General features: G+C 41.1%; 1 protein-coding gene across 7 annotated transcripts in view; it reads right to left on the bottom strand.

The window, feature by feature from the left end:
* CHD1L (chromodomain helicase DNA binding protein 1 like) overlaps positions 1 to 26,388 on the bottom strand; it is a 62,011-nt gene that overhangs the window by 5,716 nt on the left and 29,907 nt on the right. For 5 of the 7 annotated variants that reach the window (XM_017854891.1, XM_017854889.1, XM_017854894.1 and 2 more), the window contains 13 exons: positions 25,140 to 25,236; positions 23,011 to 23,084; positions 21,714 to 21,824; positions 18,547 to 18,661; positions 17,799 to 17,952; positions 13,866 to 14,031; positions 9,514 to 9,662; positions 8,517 to 8,680; positions 7,496 to 7,701; positions 6,257 to 6,355; positions 3,048 to 3,118; positions 872 to 986; positions 104 to 212 (listed from right to left, as the gene is read on the bottom strand). In XM_017854891.1, the coding sequence (XP_017710380.1) occupies positions 104 to 212; positions 872 to 986; positions 3,048 to 3,118; positions 6,257 to 6,355; positions 7,496 to 7,701; positions 8,517 to 8,680; positions 9,514 to 9,662; positions 13,866 to 14,031; positions 17,799 to 17,952; positions 18,547 to 18,661; positions 21,714 to 21,824; positions 23,011 to 23,084; positions 25,140 to 25,236 (1,630 nt within the window). Of the gene's footprint in view, positions 1 to 103; positions 213 to 871; positions 1,266 to 3,047; positions 3,119 to 6,256; positions 6,356 to 7,495; positions 7,702 to 8,516; positions 8,681 to 9,513; positions 9,663 to 13,865; positions 14,032 to 17,798; positions 17,953 to 18,546; positions 18,662 to 21,713; positions 21,825 to 23,010; positions 23,085 to 25,139; positions 25,237 to 26,388 lie in introns of those variants that run through there. The other 2 variants (XM_017854892.1, XM_017854893.1) reach the window with 2 other exon arrangements.

The following is a 26,388-nucleotide window of genomic DNA, read 5'->3' as shown; positions in this document are numbered from 1 at the left end:
TATACATATGTAACAAACCTGCACGTTATGCACATGTACCCTAGAACTTAAAGTATAATTAAAAAAAAAAGAAAGAAAAAGAAAAAAGATCACAAAAGGATACATGTAAGTTGGGATGCCTCTTGCAGCCAGATGTTTCCGAATAAGTCGCTCAGTACCATACCAGTTAAAACCTTTCGTGGCATGTCCAATACGTGGAAGATGAACACTTGCTATTATGAAGAGAAGAACAGATGTCTTCACTCATCAAAAATTGATTGATGGGTATAAAATATACATGGGAGAAAATAATTATTGACTATCTCACTCAAAGCACATAATTATAATGTCAAAAATATTCTGCGGGAAGAATTGTAATAAGAAAAATTAAATTATTCTGTTGAACACAAGGACCCACAAGTTCTAGAAATACATACAATGGAAATAGATTACGATTGGTGGAGGCAAAATTAAAATAAGCAAAGATTCTCTAACAAGCCAACCAATTCAATAAGCTCTGAGACACACTAGGTTTGGAAACAAAACTAAATTCAATTTTTGTTGAAGAACTGTCTGTTACTGGGAACTGTGATTAAATAAACAGCATTTACCAACTACATATGACCAAGTTGCTTCATGTCTAGTCCTCTGCCTCCTCATCTGTAAAATCATGATAAAAATACCCAGGGAATGGAGACGGCCTATAGAGATAACCAACATTAAAAGTGTTTTGGAAAGGACAGCCATATGACTACAAGATGGTGGGGTGATCACTTCTGTGGTTTGCCTTTGCCATGCATATTAAGTGGGGTCTTGAAAAGTCCTATCAAAAGTCATATCACATGCCTAGAAACAAATTCATCTACTCTTGAGCACAGGTGAAAGAGCTTACCTTTCTTCTTCTTTGCTGCTAAAAATATCTTCTTCAGGCCCTCTTCTAGTGCTGCCATCTTAATGCCAGACAGGACATTGGAGCGATCACGATGCTGAGCCACAATCAAGGCCAACTGGAAAGAACCTCCATCAGATGACCAACCCGACATGAGACAGCCATACCATCAACCAAGTGACTGCCCATGGAGGCGGCACAGCCCTTGATGGGTCACTGGGCCTTGGCTCTGTCTCTTTCAGATGCTGTGTCTGAACAGCAATGTCCTAACTGTGTGTGTGACTTCACATGCCATCGTAATTCTCACTTGGTGGTCACTTTATACAGGCATTTCTTCTTCTTTTTAAAGTATGTTAAAACCAGAGAATGAGTCCAAAACATATACTTTCCAAAAGTTCTCAAGGGTAAAAAAAAAAAAAAGAATTTTTCTGAATTGTAGGCATGGAAAAGATCTTAGAGGCTCCTGTATCCCAGCCCTTTGATGCCTGAGTCAGCTCCACAACCCCCAGGACAAGCAGTCATTCCATCTCTGTTTGAACAATTCCCATGAGGACAAAATGCCAAGTATCTCTCAACCATCCTAACCTAAGTGGGCAGAGCTGGAGAGTGTCAAGGGAGCTTCCGGGATAACATCATCACAGTCGTATCATAGACATGGTGCTCTACTCACTGTAAACAGTTTTCCTGAATCACTGGATTCTGAGTTTCTCATGAACAGACACTTTACTTTTCTCCTTTTTTAGCATTTTAGAAGTTACTGAAGGAATGACTCTACAGGAACCACTTTGCTGTTAGTCACTGTGTAGTTTGGATGTTTGTCCCCCTCCAAATCTCATGTTGGGATGTAATTCCCAGTATTGGAGGTGGGGCCAAGTGGGAGGTATTGGATCATAGGGTGGATCCCTCATAGATGGCTTAGTGCCATACCCTTGGTGATGAGTTCCTGCTCTGGTAGTTCACATGAGATCTAGTTATTTAAAGCAGTGTGGCACCTTCTCCCACTCTCTCTTGATCCTGCTCTTGCCATGTGTAATACACTAGCTCCCCCTTTGCCTTCAACCATGACTGTGAGCTTCCTGAAGCCTCCACCAGGAGCAGATGTCAGTACCACACTTCCTGTACGGCATCAGAACCATGAGCAAATAAATCTCTTTTCTTTATAAATTACCCAGTCTCAGGGAATTCTTTTATCACAATGCAAAAACAGCCTAACACAGTCACACAGACAGCAACCTCAAGAGGATGAGTCTCTCTTTTGGCCTGGTTTTGAAATTTCTTCTTAATTCTGGCTTAAAATTTGAATGTGAATTCAGGCCTTGGAGAAAGCCAGTTAGGTGGGGTAAATCAAACTCACTACAGGCATCCCAAGATGCCTAAGATGCAGAAGGATTCTGAGGTGGGCACAGAATACATGTATTAGTTCCTCTCCCCTGCTTTATTATGGCTGACTAGAAAACACAATCTTTCACAGAAATTTTCACATAATAAGAAATGAAACCCTCAGAGTTCTGAGTCATGCCTTCTTACTCATGCAGTAAATGTTTATGGAGCATTTCTTACGAGCTAGTACTATGTAGGGTACTGAGGATAAAAACACAAACAGAAACCCTGTACTTAGTTGGGGTCTACTGTCTGGACAGTGCTCCAGGGACGGATGGATGGAAGCCTGGGGACACGGGAAGTGCAGTGAAGGCTACAGCCCAATCTGCTTGTTATGGGCTGAACTGTGTCCCCACCAAATTCATACACTTGAAGCCCTAACCTGTGGTACCTCATGTTGACTGTATTTAGAGACAGGGTCTTTAAAGGGGCAGTGAAGTTAAAACAAGGGTTTAGGGTGGCGCCTGATCCATTGTGAGTGCTATCCTTATAAGAAAGGAAATCTGGACACACAGACACCAGGGCTGTGCATGCACAGCAAGACAACCGCCATCTGCAAGCCAAGGAGAGAATCCTTGGGAGAAACCAAACCTGCCGACACCTTGATCTTGGACTTTCAGCCTCCAGAATTGTGAGGAAATACATTTCTGCTGGTTAAGCTACCTAGTCTGTGGCTTTTTGTTATGGCAGCCCTAACAAACTAATACACTAGTAGAGAGGCCAATGGGGGCAGGGGACACTTCAAGAGAAGTTGATGTGAGTCCACTTTTAGTTCTGAAAAGAGATGGGTTTTACTTACCAAATCTTGCCCTTTGTTTCTTGATTCTTTATCATCAACAGGAAATAAAAGGACACCTCCCAAACTCAAGTCTGAGGTAAAACAGAAAGGAGAAACATAAAGAACACCAAGTTCACTAAGGAATGAATCCTCCTTGTATCTTGCCTTCATCAAATTCAGTTGAGTTTCAGGACCCACCTTCCTACATAGCCCTTTCTCACTTTCCTGGCCTCAGTCAACCTCTTAGCTGGGTACTCACCTGCTTCACTCCTGAATTTTTATGATCTCCTAATTTAATGCTCCTCAAACGTTAACAACAAAGTACCCCTATAGACATCAGAAAGTGAATACAAAACCCAGAGGTAGCTGGGGGGCTTTGGGGAGGGAGCATTATGAGCTTGAAACTCCTTTGGTAGTTTTGTGCTTGTCTTAAATCATTCAAATTATTACATTCTACTTTATCTGTATCTGTTTGTATATTTTCCTACTCCATCCAAATCAAATAAAACTGATAGTGAAGAAAAATGCGCTAATTTAATTCTATGGCTTTACATAAGCTGATGTGAAAGCAGTTAGAATCAAAATAGAGATACTTGTGTTAAAAACTCTAACAAATATGGCTGGGCACAGTGACTCACGACTATAATCCCAGTGCTCTGGGAGGCTGAGGTGGGAGGACTGCTGGAAGCCAGGGGTTCCAGACTAACCTGGGCAACAAGGCAAGACCCAGTCTCTACAAAAAATAAGAAAAAATTAGTTAGGTTTGGTGTTGTGAACCTGTAGTCTTAGCTACCTAGGAGGCTGAGGCGGGAGGATCGCCTGAGCCTGGGAGGTGGAAATTGCAGTGAGCCAAGATTGTGCCACTGCACTCCAGACAGTGAGACTCCATCTCAAAAACAAAACAAAACAAAACCTTTGTTTTTTACAGACACTGTCTATTGATTAGGTTGATACCAGTTTGAACGTTTTGTTCAGTCATTCTAAAATACTGGTTGTGCTATGCCATCCTTTTGATCAAATACCCCAAAAACGACCAGCCACTACCCATTCAATTAGATAAGGTTCTGCTCAGAATGGCATCTCCCTGGACAAATCATATGAGGTCTTCAGGCCCAAGCCTCCGGTGAAAACAAAACTCTCCTCTATTCTTCTGCCTCAACCCTCCACTCTGGCCCGCCTGGCCTGTACGCCATCCTCCACACAAAGGAACGGGGTAACTGCCGAGGTCCTTCAATATCCACACACGAGGAATAGTAGGTGTGGTAATGAGCAGTTGGGAACCCTCTTGCCATTTCACTCCACCTACTCAAATTCGACCCACCTTTCCAGGCCCAGGACCTCCATGAAGCCTTCCCTGGAAATTCTAGTCTACAGTTTCATCTACTTTGCTGCACCCTGCTTCAATCCTTCTTCAGAGAAAACTGCACACTCCCATCTCCATTTCCTTACTGAGCACTCAGGCCTTAAGTCCGAGCTTCCCACTCTCCTCAAAGTGCTCCAAGGTGAGCAACCTTGGGTCAAATCCATGGCCTTTTCCCAATTCATCCTCACTTCAGTGTCTGACACCATGAACTTCTTTGCCTTCTTGACATACTTTCCTCCCTTGTACCTCAAAATACTACACAAGGTTCCCTAATTTTCTGACAATTCCTTCTGTCAGAAATTCCATCTTCTTGTCTCAAGTCCTAAGTGGAGGTGTTTTCCAGGTCTGTTCTCTGCCTCTCATTTCTCCACCCTCTCTCCCACATGGTTTCAAACACAGACTCTAAACAGGGACTCCTCAATCTGCACCACCAGGTCTGACCTTTCCTAGGTTTTGCTTTGCCAGCTGCCCAATCAGCATCTAGATCTAGATTGACTATTTCAACACACATTAAACCCTTCTTTCAGTAACTTGTTTTACTAGAAAAAGTAGTCATTCTAAGTTCTTATATCCCTTTCCACCATAGAGAACTGGGCAGAATTAGGATAAAACAATCTCTAAGGAATCTGGGGGGCCCTTCTCTATCAGACAAGGTCCTTCAATCTCCAGAAAATAACCACAACAATAATTTTATTCCTCTTGTCACTTTTTTATTTCCGGATGTAAAAGGAGGTGCCTTTTTCCCTTCTCCATGCCAAGGGACAATATTGTTCAGGCTTCTAAGTTCCCCTGGCACCAAACAGCTTTATTTCTGTCTCCAGGGAGTGTTATACCCCAGGTTGTGCTGACCTCGAAAAACATCTTCATTCCCCTCAGCACCAAACCAAAGCTCTTGTCAGTATTTTAATGGTATGTCTGATTTCTCTCCCACAGGTCTTTTTCTTGAGACAGTCTTGCTCAGTCACCCAGGCTGGAGTGCAATGGCATATCTCAGCTCATTGCAACCTCCACCTCCCAGGTTCAAGTGATTCTTTTGCCTCAGCCTCCTCCTGAGTAGCCGGGATTACAGGCATGTGCCACCACGCCTGGCTAATTCTGTATTTTTTTTGTAAAGACAGGGTTTTGCCATGTTGGAGAAGCTGGTTTTGAATTCCTTGCCTCATCTCAGCCTTCCAAAGGGCTGAGATTACAGGCATGAGCCACCACACCCAGCTTCCCATAGATCTTTGATGTTTCCATGACATATTCCTTCATCTTTATTCCAATACTTTTTTTTATGAGACAGGGTCTCACTCTCACTCAGGCTGTAGTACAGTGGTGCAATCACAGCTCACTGCAACCTCAATCTCTTAGGCTCAAGTGATCCTCCCACCTTGGCCTCCCAAGTAGCTGCAACTACAGGCGTGCACCACCACATCCAGCCAATTTTTAAATTTTTGGTAGAGACAGGATCTCACTATGTTGCCCAAGCTGGTCTCAAACTCCTGGCCTCAAGCAATCCTCCTGCCTCAGCCTCCCCAAGTCTGGGATTACAGGCATGGGCCACTGCGTCCGGCCCATTCCAATATTTTAACATGTATGCAGGGATGGACATTTTTCAGAATACACACATTCATTATGCTCACTACAGTTCCATGAAGTAGGCAGAACAAGTATTATTCACAAATCACAGATGAGGAAACAGGTACAGAAAAGGTAAGGGAATGACTTGAAGTCACAGAACAAGTAGCTAATTTATGACAGAATTCAGTTCCCAATCAGTTATTCTGATTCCTTATCTAGTGCTATGTAACCCTCACGATACAGTCTTAGGTGTCCTCTCCTCTCTTACTCCACCCGTAACCTTTCCCTCTGCTTTGCTTCTTACCTTTCATTTTCCCAGCCAGCTCATATATTTTTCTTGGCTCAGCAGATCGTTTTTCCAGAGCTGTAAATAAACCACCTCTGCCCCAATGGCCAGAGTCATCTGATTGAAGAAAGAGAAGATTTTCATCTATAGGAGGTAAAGTCCAGTCCCCAATTTAGAACAACAAAGGCACACAAAAGGGACTTGTGGAAGAATGATTTTTCAAAGGGAAGAAACAAAATATCTTATCTCCTAGGAATATCGCAGGTTGGACTTCCCAAATATGTTTATGCTTTCTGGAAGATATAGCTGGGGCCATTATAATAGCAAAGCATCTCAAAAATTAGTGTTCTCAATGAGCAAAATCTCTGTGGTGCATCTGTGATTCCTGGGAGATGACTGCGGAAGGACAGAGAGTAGATGGAACATTACAGAGAGAGTAGAAGCAATGGTTATGCAACAGCACACAGGCAAGGTTATAAAACAGCATACAGGAAAGGTTAAATGATTTATTCAAGCTGGTACTAACAAAGCTGCTTAGTATCTTAGCATTTATAGGCGTTCATTCACACTACAAACGTTGGGTAGCATGTATTACATGTAAGGCATTGTTCTAGGCACCAGAGTCATAGCAGCGAACAAGAAAAAACCCCTGCTTCCATGAAGTGTATTTTTAATGCAATGCAACAGTCAAATAAACAAATATGTAGGTAATATGTCAGGTGGGACACGTGTGATACAGGAAAATATGGGAGAAGGGACAGAGAATAACAGAGGGAGGATGGGGCCTGTTTTATATGAGGTAATCACACAAGACCTCTCTGAGAAACAGACATTTGAACAACATTTGATGTGGTTATTTGGGAAGAAACGGTTTTAGGCAGATGAAGTAAAAAGCACAAAAGTCAAGCAAGGGAACAAGCTTGAAGTTTTGCTTTTTCTCAAAGGATTTGTTTGTCTTGTCAATGCTGCTTCACTTCACCCTCTTAAAAACCTTGTGCAGAGGTTAAGGCAGATACTGTCCCATTCTATGGATAAGGAAGTTGAAGTTGAGAGACTGGGTAACTAAACCAGGTAAACGAGAGAGCCAAGAGTGAAATGATTCTGGAATGTCTCCTGACTTTAAAATTCACACTTTTTTGACCACGCAATACTACACTGGGACCACCACCCCCGGGTCAGGGTTCTGCCCCATCCTCCCCAGCTCTTGGCACCATAAGGATTGAGGCCCCCATCCTCAGCCCATACCACTTCTCGTACCTACGCAGTGCACGATGAGAGCATCCTCGGCCCCAGCCTGAGGGTGGGTGACATCACCACTAACGTACTTGAGGGAGGTAGCATCTGGGTCTTGGTAATCCAGCTCAGCAGAGCTCTCATCTTCCCCATTCTCAAGGTCCTCTGGCTCGCTCTCCTCAGAGGGCAGGCAGAAGGACTGGTAATGGTTGGATTCCCACCAGGCCATCCTTTAGCAGGCCAGAAAGAAAAGGAAATTAACCCAGACAATCACAATTTCCCTTGGAGCACATTTTATACTGCTGTTCACAAACAATATCTGCCAAGTAGAAATGCAATTAGAAACTCACTCTGATTGAAGTTTTCTACCTATTTGTAAATAAACAAGTCTTACTGATTAGGCTAACTGCTTCCCGACTACAGTTCAATAATGAGCACTCACTGAATGTTCCTGTTTTTAAGAACATGACTAAAAGAGACTGTTCAAGTAAACTACTCGTTGTCAGACAGCTACAATAAAATCTTAAAATTTTCTGGTTTTGGCCAGGCATAGTAGCTCATGCCTATAATCCCAGCACTTTGGAGGTCAAGGCAGAAAGATAGCTTGGGCCCAGGATCTTGAGACCAGCCTGGGCAACACAGTGAAACTCTGTCTCTACAAATAATAAAAAAAAATTAGCCAGGCATGGTGGCACACACCTGTGTTCCCAGCTACTAGGGAGGTTATAGTGGGGAGATCACTGAGCATGGGAGGTTGAGGCTGCAATGAGCTGTGACCGTACCACTGTACTCCAGCCTAGGTGACAGAGCAAGAACCCATCTCAAAAAAAATAATTTCTGGTTTCAATGGAATGCATCTTCCCTGCCTTACGCACTGTGACTTTTCACTTACATAGAGGAAATGTTTTTTAAAAGTATTCTGTTACCAATAGGAACCAGCTTAAAAGACATTTTCTGTATTTTTAAAGTGATGTTCAGCTGTAGTCTCACTATACAATAGTGACTCCTTCAACTGTGGTCCCCAGCTTGGTTAACGCAGACATACTTTTTCTTATGTTCAGCCTCTTCCTTTTGCCTCTTCTTCTCCTCTATCAGTCTCCTTCTCTTGGCAGCAGCTTCTTGTCTTTTCTTCTGTCTGTCCTCCAGCTCTTCTGGACTCAGAACCTGCTTCCTTTTGTTAGATCCCTCCACAAGGCCTGGGATGAGAACCTAGAGGAGGAACAAGATCCATCACCAGGGTCAAGAAGATTCCTCCCCAAGTTTCATTATCTCTAACGCACACTGTACATTAGCAACATGCTTAATATTCCACAGAACACTGCATCTCCACCCACCCTGCATGGTGGGAACTGGAGGCAAAGCACTTGGAGGCACTGTTCATACTACACACTTCACAGGCACAGTGGTCAGGATACCATGCTGAAAACTCAGCCATAGCATTGGCATGGTTGAAACAGTCATTTTGATTCATTTCATTAGGAATAAGGTACTTCAGAAAAGTAACTTTTTTCCTTGACTAAAAGCATACCCTACAGGATGCCACTTCACTCATTTTTAATGGAAATCTTTCTGCAATGTATTATATAGTTTTTTAAGACTATATTTCAACATCATGATTATCTTAGTGATAGCTAGCATTTAATGAACACACATTATCTGCCAAACACTGTGAACACTACATGTATCATTTATGATTGCCATCCTCTTATTGCCATAGGGTCATCATTACCAACAGCAGGATATGGTATTTTGGTATAATATAGGGATGCCTTTAGGGGTGACTTAGATGGACAAGGCTGCTTTCCCCTGCATTAAATCGTACAATATATTCTCTCCTTTGTGATGTTTTTTATGCTGACTTTCTGACATAGTTTTTATACTAGGGTATAGTTATTATATTAACATTTCAACAAACACATACTTATTTCTTGACAAATCATCCTAAGAGAACAAAATGACGCCAGCATCATTTTTTTGTTTGTTTTGTTTTTTTTGAATGAGAGTTTGGAAGAACAACTTTTAAATAAATTAACAGTTCTTACACTGCCTTTATTTCGGAGTGATCGGCCCTCTTGACTAATTTTCTCCAAAAGGGTTTTCTGAAGGTTTATCAGTTGTTCAAATGATTTTCTGTCTTCCTTACTGGGCTCTTTAGAATAATCTTTACCTTCAAATAAGTACATATGATTTTCTAACAACATAAAACACAAAGAGAGAAATGTTAGATACCAAGGAAAAATAGATTAATGCTATTCAAAACAATAACTAGAGTGGACAAGAGAACAGCCTATATTCTAAATGGGCTAAGTCTGGATGAAGGTTATTTCATTTCCCATCCCACTGACAATGAAGAATGTGGGTTCTACATGGGGATCCCATGTGTTTACTTTTCCAAGGGGAAGGCATGGCTTAAAGCCCTTTCGTTCATCCCTAGATGGTTTGTGAATCTCTGCTGGATTCCTCCATTCATTGCTCATTCATTCATTCCCAACTATTCCTCAGCACAAGTCTCACTGACATTAAGATCATCTAATAAAATCTATATTTTATTCCAAACACACTTTTAATATTCAACTCAGCAAATCTATGAGAGAATGAAGAATCACAAGAATAATCCCTTGGATTTACAATATTCTTTACAGATCTCAGCAAGCATCTTCATCATGATCCTCACCACAATCCTGGTATAACTAATCCTACTTTTGAAAGGGAAAACTTTCTGCTCAGGCAGAAATTAAGGGACTCTGTAAATTCTCACTAGAAGAGGCGGGATCTTCTGATTCTAAGGCCAGTGTGCTCTTTTCAGTATATAACTGTGTCTCTAGAAGAGTGGAGAGATAGGCTAGCAAATAATAATTGTGGTAATAACAATAACAGTGAAAACAACAGTGTCATCTTGAATAGTACTTCATGCTGTCAGATCAGTTTCAGAACTATTATCGTGTCTGATTGTTTGAACTGTGTAAAAGAGTAAAGCAGGCATTAATAGGACCATTTTACAGATGAGAACACAAAGGCTCAATGAGGTGGAGTGATCTGCCAAGATCATGAATCAAGTGATTAAGAAAAGTTAGGACCAGCCAAGACTAGCAACCACAGATAGGTAAGATAAATGATTCAATAGGGAAGTATCTTTAGTAGCACATGTTACCAAATAACGTATTTTCACAACATTTGTGAAATCCGCTATAAGTATGTTTTCCCTAGAGAGTATGAAAGCAAAACATTTTCATTCTCAAGAGATCAATTGCTTCACACTTGTACCCAGATCTAACCAGCTGTAATTCTAATTGGCATTTGCTAATTAAATCAGCAGGGGGCTTTCAATGAGGCACTCTATCAACAAGCAGAAAAAAATAGAGCTGAGAAGTGTCAAACATGATCAACATATGTAGCTTCATACTGCATGTGAGTCTCAACTTCCAAACATGCTTTTTTAAAAAAAACCCTGGCATTCAAGATAAAGCAACCCTGTTTTTTATTTAATTCTGCCTGGGGCCACGTTAATTACCAGTCTTTCCTATCCACTTACATTCTTAGTAATCATGCTCCCTATCTTCATTCTACCATCACAAGCCTAGACACGCATCTCTGTTCTACCAGGAGAATCATTTACCACAGAGCAGACCCATACCCATTCATCAAAGAGAAAATTCCAAAGTTTAATACAACTGGGGATTTTTCCTGGCAGTTGGACTGTCTAAAAAAAGTAAAATTATTTTGGGCAGTTGGATTGACTGAGAAATATAATTATCTTTCTGGAAAAGAGTGTGACTTTATTTTGTTCTAGTAAACGTTAGGAAAATAAGCTGAAATTATCCAGATCAGTACAGAACTGAGTGTAAGTGTTGCTATTTAATATAATCAATTATAACTTAAAAATATGATCACATGCATCTATTTCTTCTCTCGCTTGAAACCACCAAGTGACAGTTAAAGGAATTTTAAAAAAGATATATGAGGCAATGGTGGATGAAAAAGTTCAATAACCTTTTGGAAAATGCAAAGTAGCTGGAGGGATAATGACAGATTAAGAAGAGCCATGGAAACAAAACACAGGTGCCTAGCCAAGGGCTCATTAGGAGTCTAGAGACCCTCTCAATCCCCGAAGAGCTTAGGACTTATAAGCACAGAGTACTGCAAAGGGGGGAACTGAGAGAAGATGCGCACCCCAGGGAGGAGGAGTGCCATGAGCCCTTGACTCACCCTGCCTTTTCAGTTTGAGCAACCAGATGAACTCCATTCTCACCTCTCCCAGGGAAACTACTAGAGGATTGGTCTAAGGAGAAAATGGGCTGCCCAGTGAAAAGATGTCAAATATGGATCAGGGAAGGTGCCCTCCACGTAAAAGCTGACTCGCCAACCAGGAATAAGGCCCCAGGGCCCATGCACCTGCCCATGCCAGAGCAGCCATCAGCTTTGTGGCACTTCATCAGCACATGTGATCAGACAGCCAGGGAATACCAGACAGTTGGGGAAACTATCGATGAGAACAAGAGACCCCCAAACAAGTTTTCTTCTTTAGAAAAAGAGGTACCATGGTGACTATAGCTAATGATGACATATTGTATTCTTGAGAAATACTAGGAGGGTGGATGTTAAGTGTTCTCACCACAAATGTATAACCATACGAAGTGACGTATGTTCATTAACTAGATTTACGATTCCACAATGTACATGTGCTTCAAGAAATCATGTTGTACATGATAAATACAATTTTATCTGCAAATTTCAATGAACAAACAAATATATATATGTGGTTTTTTTTTTTAAAAAAAAGAAGGAGAAGTAAAACTCAATGCAGTGGGAAGAAAAATATTTTTTAAAAAGATATAATAAATATCCTCCCTGGAATACATATTAAAAAGCCATAATAAATGTCCCCAGAGAAGACAGTATGTCCTTGAAATGAGAACAGAGTACAATTAAAACAATAAGCAGAGAACAAGAAAGAGTTCTTGAAGAATACGAACAAGATATTTTATAAAGAATTTTAAAGTAAAACATAAAAAAAGTCAAAAAGCAGTTTCCTGTAAAACAATGCCAGCTGCCCAAATTCCAACTTTTCCACCTATCCTACAAAAACTATACAGATCAACAAGGAGAACAAAGCCTCCCCAATCCATGCCTACTACACTAGGAGTCAGAAAATACTACACACTTCAACTTATGGAAGTAAGAGAAATGAACCCCCAAAACTAGCTGAGCCAGCTCCAAAGCCCACACTAGAGTAGACAGTCAGGCAGAGACTATGCAGAGGAGAGGGCAAGGGGGTTCCGGAAAGGTCAGAGATAAAATTTACCCACAAAAGAGGGTCACATTCCAAGTGGCAAGATGATGAGGATAGGTCCGAGACCTGGTGGATCAGAGAAGTGGCTACTGAGAAACTGAACAGAAGGGAAGGTATGAAAACACATGCAGCCAGGAATTTGGGAAGGCATTGCTTCTGGCAGGGAGAGAGAGACAACTTAGAAGTGGGGAGACATCCTTTGACAAGTTTGTGGTAAAACGAAAGAGAAAGCAAGTGATGGAAATTCAAAAGAGAAACAAAAGAGAACTGCAAAACCAGAAATCATGCCACTACCACTACCCAACATGAAAAGGAGCTACCATCTAGTAAAGAAACAGCACTACTCTCTATTATTGAAAGAAAGCACTGGTGAATTAAGAAGCCTAGTAAGACTCCCAAACCTCTCACCCCAGTCTATACTGAATCTCTGCTGCAGCTGGTCCAGAAAAATAAGTCATTTCAAAATAACTACAAGATGCCAGGGAATGCCTTTACAAAGTTACCATGTGAAAAATTACTTCAAGTCAGAAATTGAAATACTCAGAATAGAAAAGAAGAAAATGACAAATGCTGACCAAATTCAGAAAAGAAAATTTAAGAGAAAGGCAACCATCTCCTACATCTCATGGCATATTGTGGAAATTAAATGGAGAAAGCACATGACAAAGTCCACACTGTTGATGAACACAAAGTAAATGCTCAGTGTTAGCTGCAATGTAACAAACAAGTAATTCTCCTGTTTAGAAGAGGAATGACTATGTGCAGAGCATCATACCAAGGATGGTAGAGACTTTACTAATAAACAAAGGAGAAGATGCTTGCAACCAAGGGAGGAGAGCAACAAATTCAAAGTCTTAAGATTGATACTATCATAAACATTAATACTATGATTTTGGTTCACAGTTCAGCTACAAGGGTAGAGCTACACAAATTTCCAGTTAGTCTGGGTACAGTTCTTGCATCAAGCAAGTCTTAAACAGTGTTGACAATAGGGTAGGGTAGAAAAAAGATGCCCCAGAGAGCAGCATCCAAAACTTTCCATGGGGACGTGAGCTCTAGCTTGGGGTGGTTGTGCCATTTGCTCTGCTCTAACCTCCGACTTACTTCCTTCCTCTTGCTCTCTTATCCCTCCTTCTGCTGCAGGCAAGGCATCAGAGACCCACTGGCCATCTTTTGTTTCTCCTAGGATGGACTCCAGGTCTATTTCATCCATGGTACTCCCCTCAGAGGCAAGCAGTTTATCCAAACCGAATTTGAGTATCTCACTCAACTTGAATAGAGGAAACAAAAAAGTCCAGTAAGTTCTCATGAAAAGAAACATTAGGATATCAGTGATTGGCTAAGTGGATTAACGACACCAGGCACAGTCCTTCTCTAATGAACAAGCAGCCTTTCTGCTGTCCCCATCATAGATGGTAGCAGCCAGGGACATTTCATAGTTGGAGGATGGGTAAGCAGAGAGGTGATAAATGATTATCGGAGGTACTTTGACAATTCTGCATAAAAACAAAAATATATATATAAGCCTCCAATTTTTTTGAAGAATAACAGTAATTTCCTGCATTTTCTACAGCACCTCTCACTGATTCTTTTTCATAAGCATTCCCAGCAGCCACTTGAGGTCAGAGACCCTGTTAGCTACTTTCCAACCTCTCCACTGCCAGACTCCTTAGAAAGGGAAGGTTACACTGGGAACTTTACCTCTACCATGAACTGCCTCCTTTTCTTTGGCAATTTGTTTTCCTAACGCAGTGGTCTATGGAAAACACCTTGGCAAAGACCAGTAACAACTTCTGACCACCAGACTCGAAGGCCTTTTCTCTGTTTGAATTTTTCTGGATGTTCCTCTGGCATTGCACTATCCTGCTTCTCTTCTCTCGTCCCTCTCTGGAGTACTGTCAGCCTATTGCCTATGGCTATAGGAACCACACAGAAAGCACAGATCATTTTTCCTGGCTTTCACTTGCTACTTCCAACTTTGCACCTCCCTAAGTACTAACTCTGAGATCCTGACCCAAGGTGGATTCCAACCTTGGGCCCTTGTTCTCATCTTGCCCTTTTAGACTGGGTTAATTATCTCTAGATCGTCTATTTTGTGAGTAACTTGGAAATCTTAAGGTATTCTGTAATAGCTTGAAAAAACAATAGACAGCTCACTTAAGTATGAATGTACCTAGATGTATTTATATTTACCCTCCATATACATAACCAGGATGACTGGCTTTGGCAGCTGGTACCAAGAATAGTAGGAAGTCAACTATTTATGGTAAGAATTAGTCCATACTGGGACTCTCCCTTCAACCCCCTTGTACTTATGCTCACCTCCTGGCTCTCCCTTATTATTGCTCACTTGCAATGTGTCTTAGTCATTAAGGAAATTACATGTGTTTTTATGAGAAGCTGTATATTACAGTAATTAAGGGCATGTGCTCGGAGGTTAGAGAGTGCTTGGATAGGAATCCTAAATCTGAATAACCTTGGGCAAATTACTTAAGATGGGGATAAAGATAGTGTCTATCTCATCCTGCTATTATTCTTATTTACTGAAACAACTGGAAAAGAGCACTTCAGACAACACTCAGCACACAGCATCCAATAAGTGTTCACTATACCTGCATGTGCCTGCCTGCAGGTGTCCTCCCTGCAGGATAAAAAACCTGTTTCCTTTCAGGACTTCAGAACTCCACACCTACTGCTTAGATTTACCAAATCAGAACCACATCTTTTATTTTTGGTTTTCTGGTATTCAAAAAAAAAAATTCCGCCAGGCACAGTGGCTCATGCCTGTAATCCCAGCACTTTCGGAGGCCAAGGCGGACAGATCACGAGGTCAGGAGATCAAGACCATTCTGGCCAACATGGTGAAACCCCATCTCTACTAAAAATGCAAAAATTAGCTAGGTGTGGTGGTGCATGCCTGTAGTCCCAGCTACTCAGGAGGCTGAGGCAAAATTGCTTGAACCTGGAAGGCGGAGGTTGCAGTGAGCTGACATCGCGCCACTGTACTCCAGCCTGGAGACAGAGCAAGACTCCATTGCAAAAGAAAAAAAAAAAAATCCCCTGCTTTCCTTCTAGGCAAGGGCATCGGGTTATTACCTTTGCTTTTGGCAACCACAAATAACTCATAGCATCTGCTTGGGGAAGAAATAAATCTGACATTAGAGTCAGAAAGTAACTTTCCGATAACTATGAGCTGGGCAAGAAGTCCAATAGAGTCCCTCTCAGCCAACAGTCCATGTTCCCACTAGTATATGGCCCCATGGGGTGGAAGTATGTCTACACCTTTCACAGTGATGTGTCCAGCAGCCCACATCACAAGATACCCCGCACTGGACCCCTGGAGCTCCCTCCATTGGGAGAGTGCAAACAACCTAAGACATCCTTCCTCCTCTAACAAGAGAATGTGGGCCTTCTGAGGCTCTGTCATTTATCCCTTCACCATGCCCAGCAGTGCCCTTCTCTCTCTTAAGGTTCTATGAAGAACTGTTCTGTGGAAAACTGCATTTAAGGGTATCTACAGCATATCTCTACCTCTCTCTCAAGCTTTCATCTCACATTTGTAATTGTCTCTTAGACAATGTGAAAACAAAACGTACAGCCTGCCCTATCACCATTATGGTTAATTAAGCATGCATGTGACATGGAGTCAGCAACAAAAGGAAAGTCAGAAAAAGAAAAAAGTCACACTTACCCCCTAAGATAAACAAAGAACAAACAAATAAATAAAACCCAGGGTTACTCTTTCTAGTTCTAGTCCCAAAATTAATAAAACCTTGAGCCTTTCCTGTAATTACTGACTACCTAATAAAAACAACAGGATCCCTGACTTTTGCAACACTGATATGTAGAGATATGCATTGCCTTTGCAGATATGGTAACCATGTGAGAAAACTGCTGTTTTTAAACCCATGCTCAGACTAATTACAAACTTAGTAACTGCTTCTAATATTGTGTAATTTTTTCTCTCTTAAACACTTATATTTTTTGATAGTCTAGTCCTTTCCAAGCCTAGTCTATCTTGCAAACTTTTGCAAATAAAATTCTTTCCTTTTGTCTGAGTCTGCCTCTAACGATAGTTTATGTTTATATTGTATTGTTACTGCACACTCTGACTAAAGCCTAAATTATCTTTATCTTCCTAAAACTCTGCCCTACCTCCTATTTTCCTTTCTACTCTCCTCATCATAGGGGCTTAAAACCTCACAGACATCTTTGAGTTTTCTATCTCCCTACTGTTGAGACCCACCTCTAAACAGTAGCCAACTCCTGTCCTTCCTTCTTTTGCAATGTTTCTAACACCAGACTCTCCCACTGATGCTGCCCTTGACAGACATTTATTACTCCCTTCATACCTGCATCTTTCTAGTATCCTGGGAGTTGGTTTCTTTGCATCCAGCCCCTCATCCTTAGGGCAAAAACAAAGGATCCAGGAAATATTATGAGTTCTAATTTTAACCCAAGGGCTGCTACAGAATAACTCTAAGTCCTCTTCCAAAAGAGAGCTCTAAAATTTTCCAATCCAGTGTCTGTCTCCCATCCAGTATTCCCTTCTTCAAGCAAATTACCTCCAGTTCTTTCCCCCATTTTTTTCTATGGCACAATTTTGAATTCCTGATCTCATTCGCCCTCTTGTGAGTATGAAGTAATGGAAGTCACTGATCAAAGGGTCTGGGATTAAGAAGGAAGTACAGAATTAATTGTTATTGACTATGCTGAGTTATTTTAACTAATTCTCTTAATAGCCCTCTGATGTAACCCGTGGTGTCTTTATTTTTAGAAATGCAAAAAGAGTAGATCTAAGAGGCTAAGAAAGCTGCTCAAACACAAACAGCCAAGAAGTGATGAGGCTTGGATCTGAATTCTTAAGTTCCTACAGACCCTGCACACAGCCAGCACTGTGGCAGGTGTGAGGGAGGCCAAGGAACAAATGTGTAGCTGGGGAGAGTGGCTGATGAGTGCTGGTTCTTTTCATTTACATTCTTCTCTACAAAGGGTACTGGCATATTCCAAAGTGAAGAACAATATATCATATCATACCTGGAGGTCAGCATCAGCAGAGGGTTTCTGGGCTCCCAGAGTAAAATGGCCTCCTTCTATGATCATGTTGGTGAGCTGCAGTTTGGAGGCTGCTTTCCTATACACTATTTCTTCCACAGTGTCTCGGCCAATCAGTCGAATAACTTTAACAGACCTGGACATAATTCAAACGAGGGTAGTGTGCCATAAAGGTCTGCAAAGCTGGGCAAAAGTATGCAAGGTAAATACATCTAAAAGCAAACAAAACCAAATACCATATTCAGGGTACGATGAAAGGGAGATTGGTTCATTTGGACCTGAGCACTTGTTAGAGGAACTTGCCTGAAATTCTCTCTGAACCATTTCAAGAGAGTCCAGGAAAGAATGATGGGGTAACCATGACTGGGACTCCTTATGTGTGGCCAAGGAAAATCTCCGGAAGATCAAATTATCCTCAAAGGGTAACATCTATTTTTTATTTTTTAGCTAAGCTCCATAGCCCCATAACCCCATTTTTTAACTGAGTTAGACCTAACTCAAGAAGGATGAGTTAAATGACTTCTAAAGTTTCCTTCTAATCCTTTCACGGTTTGATTTTGCTCTTTCCCATAAAGTCAGTCCGGACTGATAATGTGACCCACCCAATACTACCCTAGGAGTCAATAGCACAGACGGGCTAAAACCTGTCGCCAGGACTATATTCTTCACCTTTCTCACAACCCGGAACTGCTGCTGGGCAAGCCAAGGAAGCAGAAAAAAAATCACTTACTTGTTTTGGCCAATTCGATGAGCCCTGGCAGCTGCTTGCAAGTCATTCTGAGGATTAAAGTCACTGTCAACAAAAATCACAGTATCTGCTGCTGTTAAGTTCATGCCAACTCCACCTGAAAACAATGCAAAAAGGAACGTAATCAGCAGCACACAGACGAGGAGCTAGAAAATAAGCATAAGACTAGAGTGGGTCAGACTGATAAAATGAAATCAGTCAAAACAATTGGCTTCATCCTCCAAATGGACCCACACCCCCAACTCCAGAGCCCTGTTCTAGCAGTGAGAAGTGCTACCTGACCTCTTATTGCCTGAAGGGAAAATTTTTATGACTGAATGAAACAGAATGAGTGGAGCAGGGGCAAGTGGCAAAAGTGGATACTTAAATCAGTGCCATGGAGCCACTTTATCTCTTCTGCTTAAAAACCTTGATTAGGTTTTGATTAGAGTAGTCTGAGGAAAAGGACACATGCTCTTCCAGAAAACAGATCTAAATATGAGAAGTCTGCAGTGTGCACTGTCAAGAGAAGAGCACCAAATGTCTCTTGCAAGTTACAACTAGGAAGAAAGATCTCTGATAAAAAGTTAATGAGAAGAGGGGATGATATTATCCTCACGAGCAGAGTGGGAAACCACCTCCCTCTGATTAGGGAAAACTCCAGTGAGTCTTTTTTGTACTTGTTTCCACATTAATCAAAGAGAAAGTAACAAAACCAACAGCAAGACAAGAACACTCCATGGAACAACTTGCTGGTCTTTCTTCAGTGCTGCAGGAAGAGAGCTGAGGAGGTACCTTGAGTTACAGGAATTAATTAAGAGAACCATGAAGGTAAATTGCAGCCTTCTCTTTGATTAATGTGAAAACAAGTACAAAACAGACTCCCTCTTGCCAGGGTCGTTAGAGCTTGTTGCTGAAACAAGCAAGTCTGAAAGGGCTTGTTCCATGAACCTGAATTAAGGACTAACTTTTGAGAAGGACTACTGACCATAAGCTGGATCTCCAGACAAATCAGGGAGGAATATTCTAATTAAAGTCTTCATATCAAGTTGAAGTTGGAACAAGGAGGTAATCATGACCGATTACTGAGAGATGCTAAATTATACCTAATAATAATGATAATGTCACTTATGCTATGCTTACTACTTGCCAGGCATTATTCTAAGCACTCTCTCTATATTAACTCCTTTAACCCTCACAACAACTCTGTCGGGAAGTTGAGTAGTTGCTACGATTATCCCCACTTTATAGATGTTGAAAGGGAGGGTAAGGGACTTCTCTGAAGTTGCAAGGCTAGAAGGTGAAGGAGCCAGGATTCATTCCCTTGCAGTCTGGGTCCAGAGCCCGTGCTTTTATCCACTGTACTGTAATACTTTTCAAGCGCTTATTTCATTTTAAAATGTGTTCCATAAAATTATCTTCTTGAATTCATGTTGTCTAAGTGCAGCTCTTCTTCACTGAGGGGTGAGATTTTTATAAATAAGCTACACCCACATCCATGAATAGGAACATACACATGAGCTATCACTGCCATCTGGTGGCAATATGATTCAATCACAGAAATACTTGAAAGTTGGAAGGAAACCTGTTAAATAAATGAAAATACTGCAAAACTACAGCAAAACTGTGATAGCAAACACGACAGTCAGTGTTTGGAAAAGGCTAATATCCAGGACAGCTTCAGCCCCCAGAAGATCTACTCTGAGTCCTCCAAGGAGATTAACTGAAAAGCAGAGATGTCTTTTTTCCTAATTTTAGACATTTCAGACATAATGCTGCTTTCTGAAGATGACGAAATCATTAAAGCATAAATAAAACTGTCTTCCTGACAGTGATGATGCATTGCCTGATTCTTTCAGTTTCTCCTGAGACTAACCCCGAGGCAACTGATCACATAAGAAAATGGCTGAGATTCTGTGTGCTGTCTATGATCTTGGAAGACTGAGGCCAAATGAGTATGTTATTAATTTTATTAGCGAGATAAACACAGGTGAAATAATCTCCTTATAATCAAAAATTGTATCTAACACTTCTTTCACATACCCTTATCGTACTAGGCATTTATAAAGCTTTCTAAATAAGACTGAACTCTCTTTTTAGAAAAATATCAATCTGTCTTTAACAGTGGACACACATCCCTTTCATGTTACTGCATGTACTCCATCCAGATTTATGTCTACAAAACTAAGATAATGAAACTAGGATCCTATGAGTTCAAAACTAAGGTCAGCTTACTCCAGGACATGAGAATAATTTCTTATTTTATTTTTAAGATACAGTCTCATTCTGTCACCCACGCTGGAGTGCAGTGGTGCAGTCTTGGCTCGCTGCAACCTCCGCCTCCTGAATTCCAGTGATTCTCTTGCCTTAGCCTCCCTAGTGGTTGGGATTACAGGCACACACCGCCACATCCAGCTAAGTTTTGTATTTTTTTTAGTAGAGACGGGGTTTCACCGTGTTGGCCAGGCTGGTCTCAAACTCCCGACTTCCAGTGATCCACCCACCTCGGCCTCCCAAAGTGCTGGGATTACAGGCGTGGGCCACTGCGCTGGCCTCTTTTTTTTTTTTCTCAGACACCACAATGACTTAGAGAATCATTTCATCTCCAAGAGCTGATTTCAAATTATGTAACATATTATGAAAGCACTCTGTAACTGGTAAAGCATTACAAATGTCGTAATATTAATGATTTAAGTCATATATGGACAATGTCATAAATAATTCTAAAAAGTTGGTAGTTTCAACATAATCACATTTTAAACAACTAGATTTTGTTAAGCTTTTCAACACTATTCCAGAGGAATAGTCCAGAGGAAGGACAACTAGCAGATAAATTCACGGTTGGGAAGAAGAGCTACTTCCACTGAATGTAAATGAAACATTCCACAAAATTACAGAAACCTTTCAGGACATTCCCAGGTCAATGGTCAAAGCAGATTAAAATTACTTTCCAATAACCCCAGGTTTCAGCATTGCTTCTTTGATGAGATGACAGTTTGGACAGGGTGGATAGAAAAGAGCACCATGCTTGAAGTCCAGTACCTTGTTTTACATTCAATAATAACCTCACCTTTCAGAGAATTAAGGAAAAAAGTGTACTAACAGTTGGGATATAATACTACTCTATTATCCCTCATTTGTCTGTTTCCATCAATGCCTTTGCAGCCTACCTGCCCTAGTACTCAGGAGAAAAACGAAAATGGGCTGCTGTCCAAAGTTCTTAATGGCCAAGTGTCTCTCTTCTCCTCTCACAGAACCATCCACACGCTCATAGCTGTAGCCTTTACAGAGAGAAAGAAAAACAGAAATCTTAACCCTTTTCAAGTAGTCTTTGGGGAATAAAAAATTAAGCCCAAAACCAAAGGCCAATTTTGTCCCTTTGCATATACAGGCACGACCCTACTTTAAGCAAATCCCATGGGAAAAATTTAAACTAACAGGGACAATTATCATTTTACAAAAGAACTCACCATAACATACTCCTCTGGATTTTTTAAGTACATGCAGTTGAAGTCGTTGGCACTTACGGAATTAATACTCAGTTTTGACTATTCTCAAGCAACCCTGAGCATCTATCCTGTATGGCAGTTGCAATTTTGCTGAGACATAATTCTTATGCAAACAGAAGACAAGCGCTTGGAGGCAAGTGAGTGAGCCCTTCTAACGGCCCAGCAATCTGCCTTTCAAAGAGACTTTAGAGTTCACCACCTGTCTCCGTGCATCCATGTGTGGAAGGGGAGCTACAAGCTCAGGCTGTTTGTGCATCTGGGGGCCCCTCAATAGCCAGTGGCATATGCCAACGGCATTTCTGCAAGTGTCCGCTGGACCAGACTCAAGATACTGCGGAACTCAAGACACCCGGTCTGAACTACTTTTCTAAATTGTAAGGTCTGGAGCTGATACTTATTCAACACTGGGCTCAAGATCAACTCATATTAGAGGCTTTTCTCATCATCTCACACAAATCTTATTACATATTAAACAGACTTCCCAGGTAATAACCAACATTCTTTATTATCTATATAGAAAAAGTTGCTCTTACTTTTCCCTTGGCTTATCTGGTATCTCTATAATTTCAATATTCACCTTTTCACTGATCATGAATAAGTGCCCAACTGTTGAGGTGAATGTTACAAGAGACTAAAAGCTCTAGTCACCGAAACTGTATCATACATTTTCAAAAACACAACATTTCCACAACATTTGCTCTACAGTCCATAATTTTAAACCACGTGACTGACGGGAAAGTGGGTGTTTACTTCTGCCCACGTGCCTCTTCTCTGCTGTCCATCCCTGCCTTCACATATCACTCTCCTCTCGCCTTACTTTTGATTTTTTGGTTCTGAGTAATGTTCTCACCCTGCTTTCCTTTGTAGTATTCTGATATCCTAAATTATTCTTCACGAACCTATCTGGACTATTAAGTCTAACAGAGCCTTAGGTAATGTAGTGGCCAAAAGGTGTCACCTCTGTAATCCATATAGTCTTGGAGAATATCCAACATCTGGGTCATTTGGGAGAAAAGTAAAACCCGATGGCCCCTGGCAAGAAAAAGAAAAGGAAACACTGCCAAGTCTAGTGGTATTTAAGGTCAATTTCCCTCAGGCAAAATTTACCAAAGAATACAAGTTTATAAATAAATACCAAAGTAGAAATATAAATGTCATATGACTTATAGACTGCCTCAGAAACTCCAAATGTTTTCTATGAGAGTACACCTCCACAGGTCACTGTATCCCTCAGAGCAGTCATCCTCAAACTAGAGTGGAGATTATTCCCAGGGGACATGTCTATGCAACAGGGGATATAAGCCCTAGAATAAACAAGGTGCCTCTTTCTGGAATGTCACTTTGCTCAGTGGAAAGAAATATAAGCTTTCACTTTAGTAGCAAAATAAATACAGATATGTGAAGAGTAAAATGCAAAATTCAAACGCACAAAAAAAAAAAAAAAAGAAAGAAAAACTGGAGACTCCGAAGAAAGCTGTGGTTAGTCATCTACAACTCTTCCCTGTCGGGGGTGTAAAGTTACTATCCTCTCATCTACAGCTATATGGGTTGAAAAGTCTGAGACGCATTACTTTAGAGAAGCAAGGGGTAAGTGACGTCTCATCTTCCATAATACATGAGAAAATTTTTATATAGTGAGAGGAGAGAAGAAAGGAGGCAAAATGATGGAGTAAGTCAAGAACAAAGTCAGACTTAGAGTCCCTTGTTACTTGCTGTTATTTTAAATGTGCATAAACAAGGAAGCACAGCACTGTCAAAACAACATTCTCATTATAAAAACTTATTTAATCTGAGCTTGCAACAAGTGTAAGAGGAACAATTATGGGAAACTTTTTCAAGATTCAAGCCCCAAATGGGTAGAGAAAGCATTGAACCTGAAAACCTCAATTCTAATCTCATTTCTGCCATTTGTTGGTGGCTGTGTAATCTTGGGCAAGTCATATAACCTTTTTGGGTCTGTGAAATAAAAAACTGGCCAGAAGGCATTTATAGGTCCTTCTCCAACTCTAACATACTTACAGCAGATATATGAGAACCAATTAAATACAGCAAGACATTATTTAACTTGCACATTCCTAAAGCTGAGCAATTTTGCCAAATTCAAAGTTTTGTATTAGTTCAGCCCATACCTAAGACAGTCATCCCAAAGGGATAATTTTGAAACCCATGGGAATCTGGGCTTTTCCTAGATTTCTCTAGAAAGACAGAACTCTGGTGCCTAGGAGGATTAGGCATAAGCTGAATACATGGCTGCTGAACACTAACTAAACCTGGTCTTTTTTTTTTTTTTTTTTTTTTTTTTTTTTGAGATGGTGTCTCACTCTGTCACCAGGCTGGAGTGCAGTGGCGTGATCTCGGCTCACTACAACCTCCACCTCCCAGGTTTAAGCAATTCTCCTGCCTCAGCCTCCCAAGTAGCTGGGACTACAGGCACAAGCCACCATGCTCAGCTAATTTTTATATTTTTAGTAGAGATGGGGTTTCACCATGTTGGCCAAGATGGTCTCGATCTCTTGACCTCATGATCCGTCCACCTAGGCCTCCCAAAGTGCTGGGATTACAGGCGTGAGCCACAGCGCCTGGCTCTAAACCTGGTCTTCTAATGTGTAACTCATGTCTCTGAGAAAGTCCTTCAAGTTCCTCTTGAGTTTAAATCAAACCCCACAGGTTAACAAAAATGAATGTTTACTGAGCCTTCATTATGTGTCAATTCAATGCAAGTTACTAGCAGGCAACTATAAAAGAAATGCTCAGTGTTGTCTCTGTCCTTGTGGGGCCAAACAATATATAGTTGGAGTGATACGGTAAACATATACCAATTAACCAGACAGTAGATTAAGGCAGCACATTGCCAAGTGCTGGATTAGGATCAAAGTGCTGTAGAAATTCAGGAAAGGAAAGAATGATTGTGGAAGGGATAAGATGGGGTGGGATAGAATGGGGTGGGAGCGTAGCCCTAGAGAAGGCAGAACCTGATTCAGCATTAAGAAAAAAAAAGAAAACTGGAATTGGCCTGAACAACCCAGTGAGTTCCTCAATAGTCAAGTCTTAACAGTCGTTAGCTCAGAGCAGCAAATGTGAACCTACCCAGAATACAGGAATGCTAGTAGCTTATCCAGCAGGTGAAGCTTCCCACTGGCCTCAATCAGGTGGTCTCCAACTTCAAAAGGCTCCGGCTCCACACCTAGAAAAGAAAGAAACCACTCCCAGTAATGTGCCCTCAGTAAGGGCAGAAGCCAATAGCTAGGCTACAGGAAGAAAAGCCAAAAGCTCCTCATGTAAGTAGTTGTTTGCATGATGATCTCAGTCCTGTTTAACACCAATTACAGAGCCTGGCACATCCAACAAGCCTAATAAACATCTATCTAAGGAATAAAACCACTCTGCAGGAAACTGAGGCATAAGAAGATGCTAAAGGTCAAGGAGACCCAAAACTGAAATCTTGAGACTCACTGTATAAAATAAGTCAAGATGGCAGTCAGAATAACCTGGAGGGCTTCTTTCAAAACCTATGTGTTCCCAACACCCCCTCCTCTTAAAAAAGTTCTCATACGCACCTACTTGAGATTTTGTACAATCTTTAAACAGTTCGTAGCACTACTTGGCAGAGATTCCCTTAAAATGACTGCAGCAAGCCCTCTGTACTGATCCTATCTAGAGTCTCAGTGGCCACAGGAGTGCCTGCTCCAAGGGCTACCAATCAGGGAATCAAAAAAGCCCCAGTCTGAAGAAAAACAAAAACACCACACATCAAAATTCCTAGGATGCAGCTAAAGCAGTGCTCAAGGGAAAATTTACAGAGGTCTATATGATGAAGTGGAAGCAACAAAGGAGACTGAGAAGGAGCAGATGGAAAAGATAAAGTATACCCTAGAAGCTGAGGGAGGAAAGTGCTTCAAGAAAGAAATGATCAACTGTGCCAAAGGCTTCTGAGAAGGTAACTGAAATGTGAACTGACAAATAACCATTGGTTGGGCAACAGGGAGATCATTAGTGAACCTGGAATAGTGGTGAGGAAAGGCTGACTGAGTCAGTTCAAGACAATGGGAAATCTAATCATGAAGAAATGATTTTTAAAAACCTAGATTATCATGCATTCCACAAAACCACTGGTCTTGACTCTTCAGGACATGAAAGAAAAAAAAGGGGGGAAAAACACTGAAGAATGCTTCTAGATTATAGAAGAACAAAGAGACATGGCAAATGCAATGCAGAGTCTGCAGGGTCTAGGACTGGATCATGGATTTAACAAAAAAAAAGAAAAACATACCCAGAAGGGATATTACTGGGACAACCGAAGGTATCTGAACATGAACAATATACGAGTTAACACCAA

This window comes from Rhinopithecus bieti, unplaced genomic scaffold (assembly GCF_001698545.2).
Source record: "Rhinopithecus bieti isolate Rb0 unplaced genomic scaffold, ASM169854v2 scaffold_39962, whole genome shotgun sequence".
Classification (NCBI taxonomy): Eukaryota; Metazoa; Chordata; class Mammalia; order Primates; family Cercopithecidae; genus Rhinopithecus; species Rhinopithecus bieti.
The sequence above is the reverse complement of the archived record's forward strand: the minus strand, read 5'-3'. Positions and strand labels throughout refer to the sequence as shown.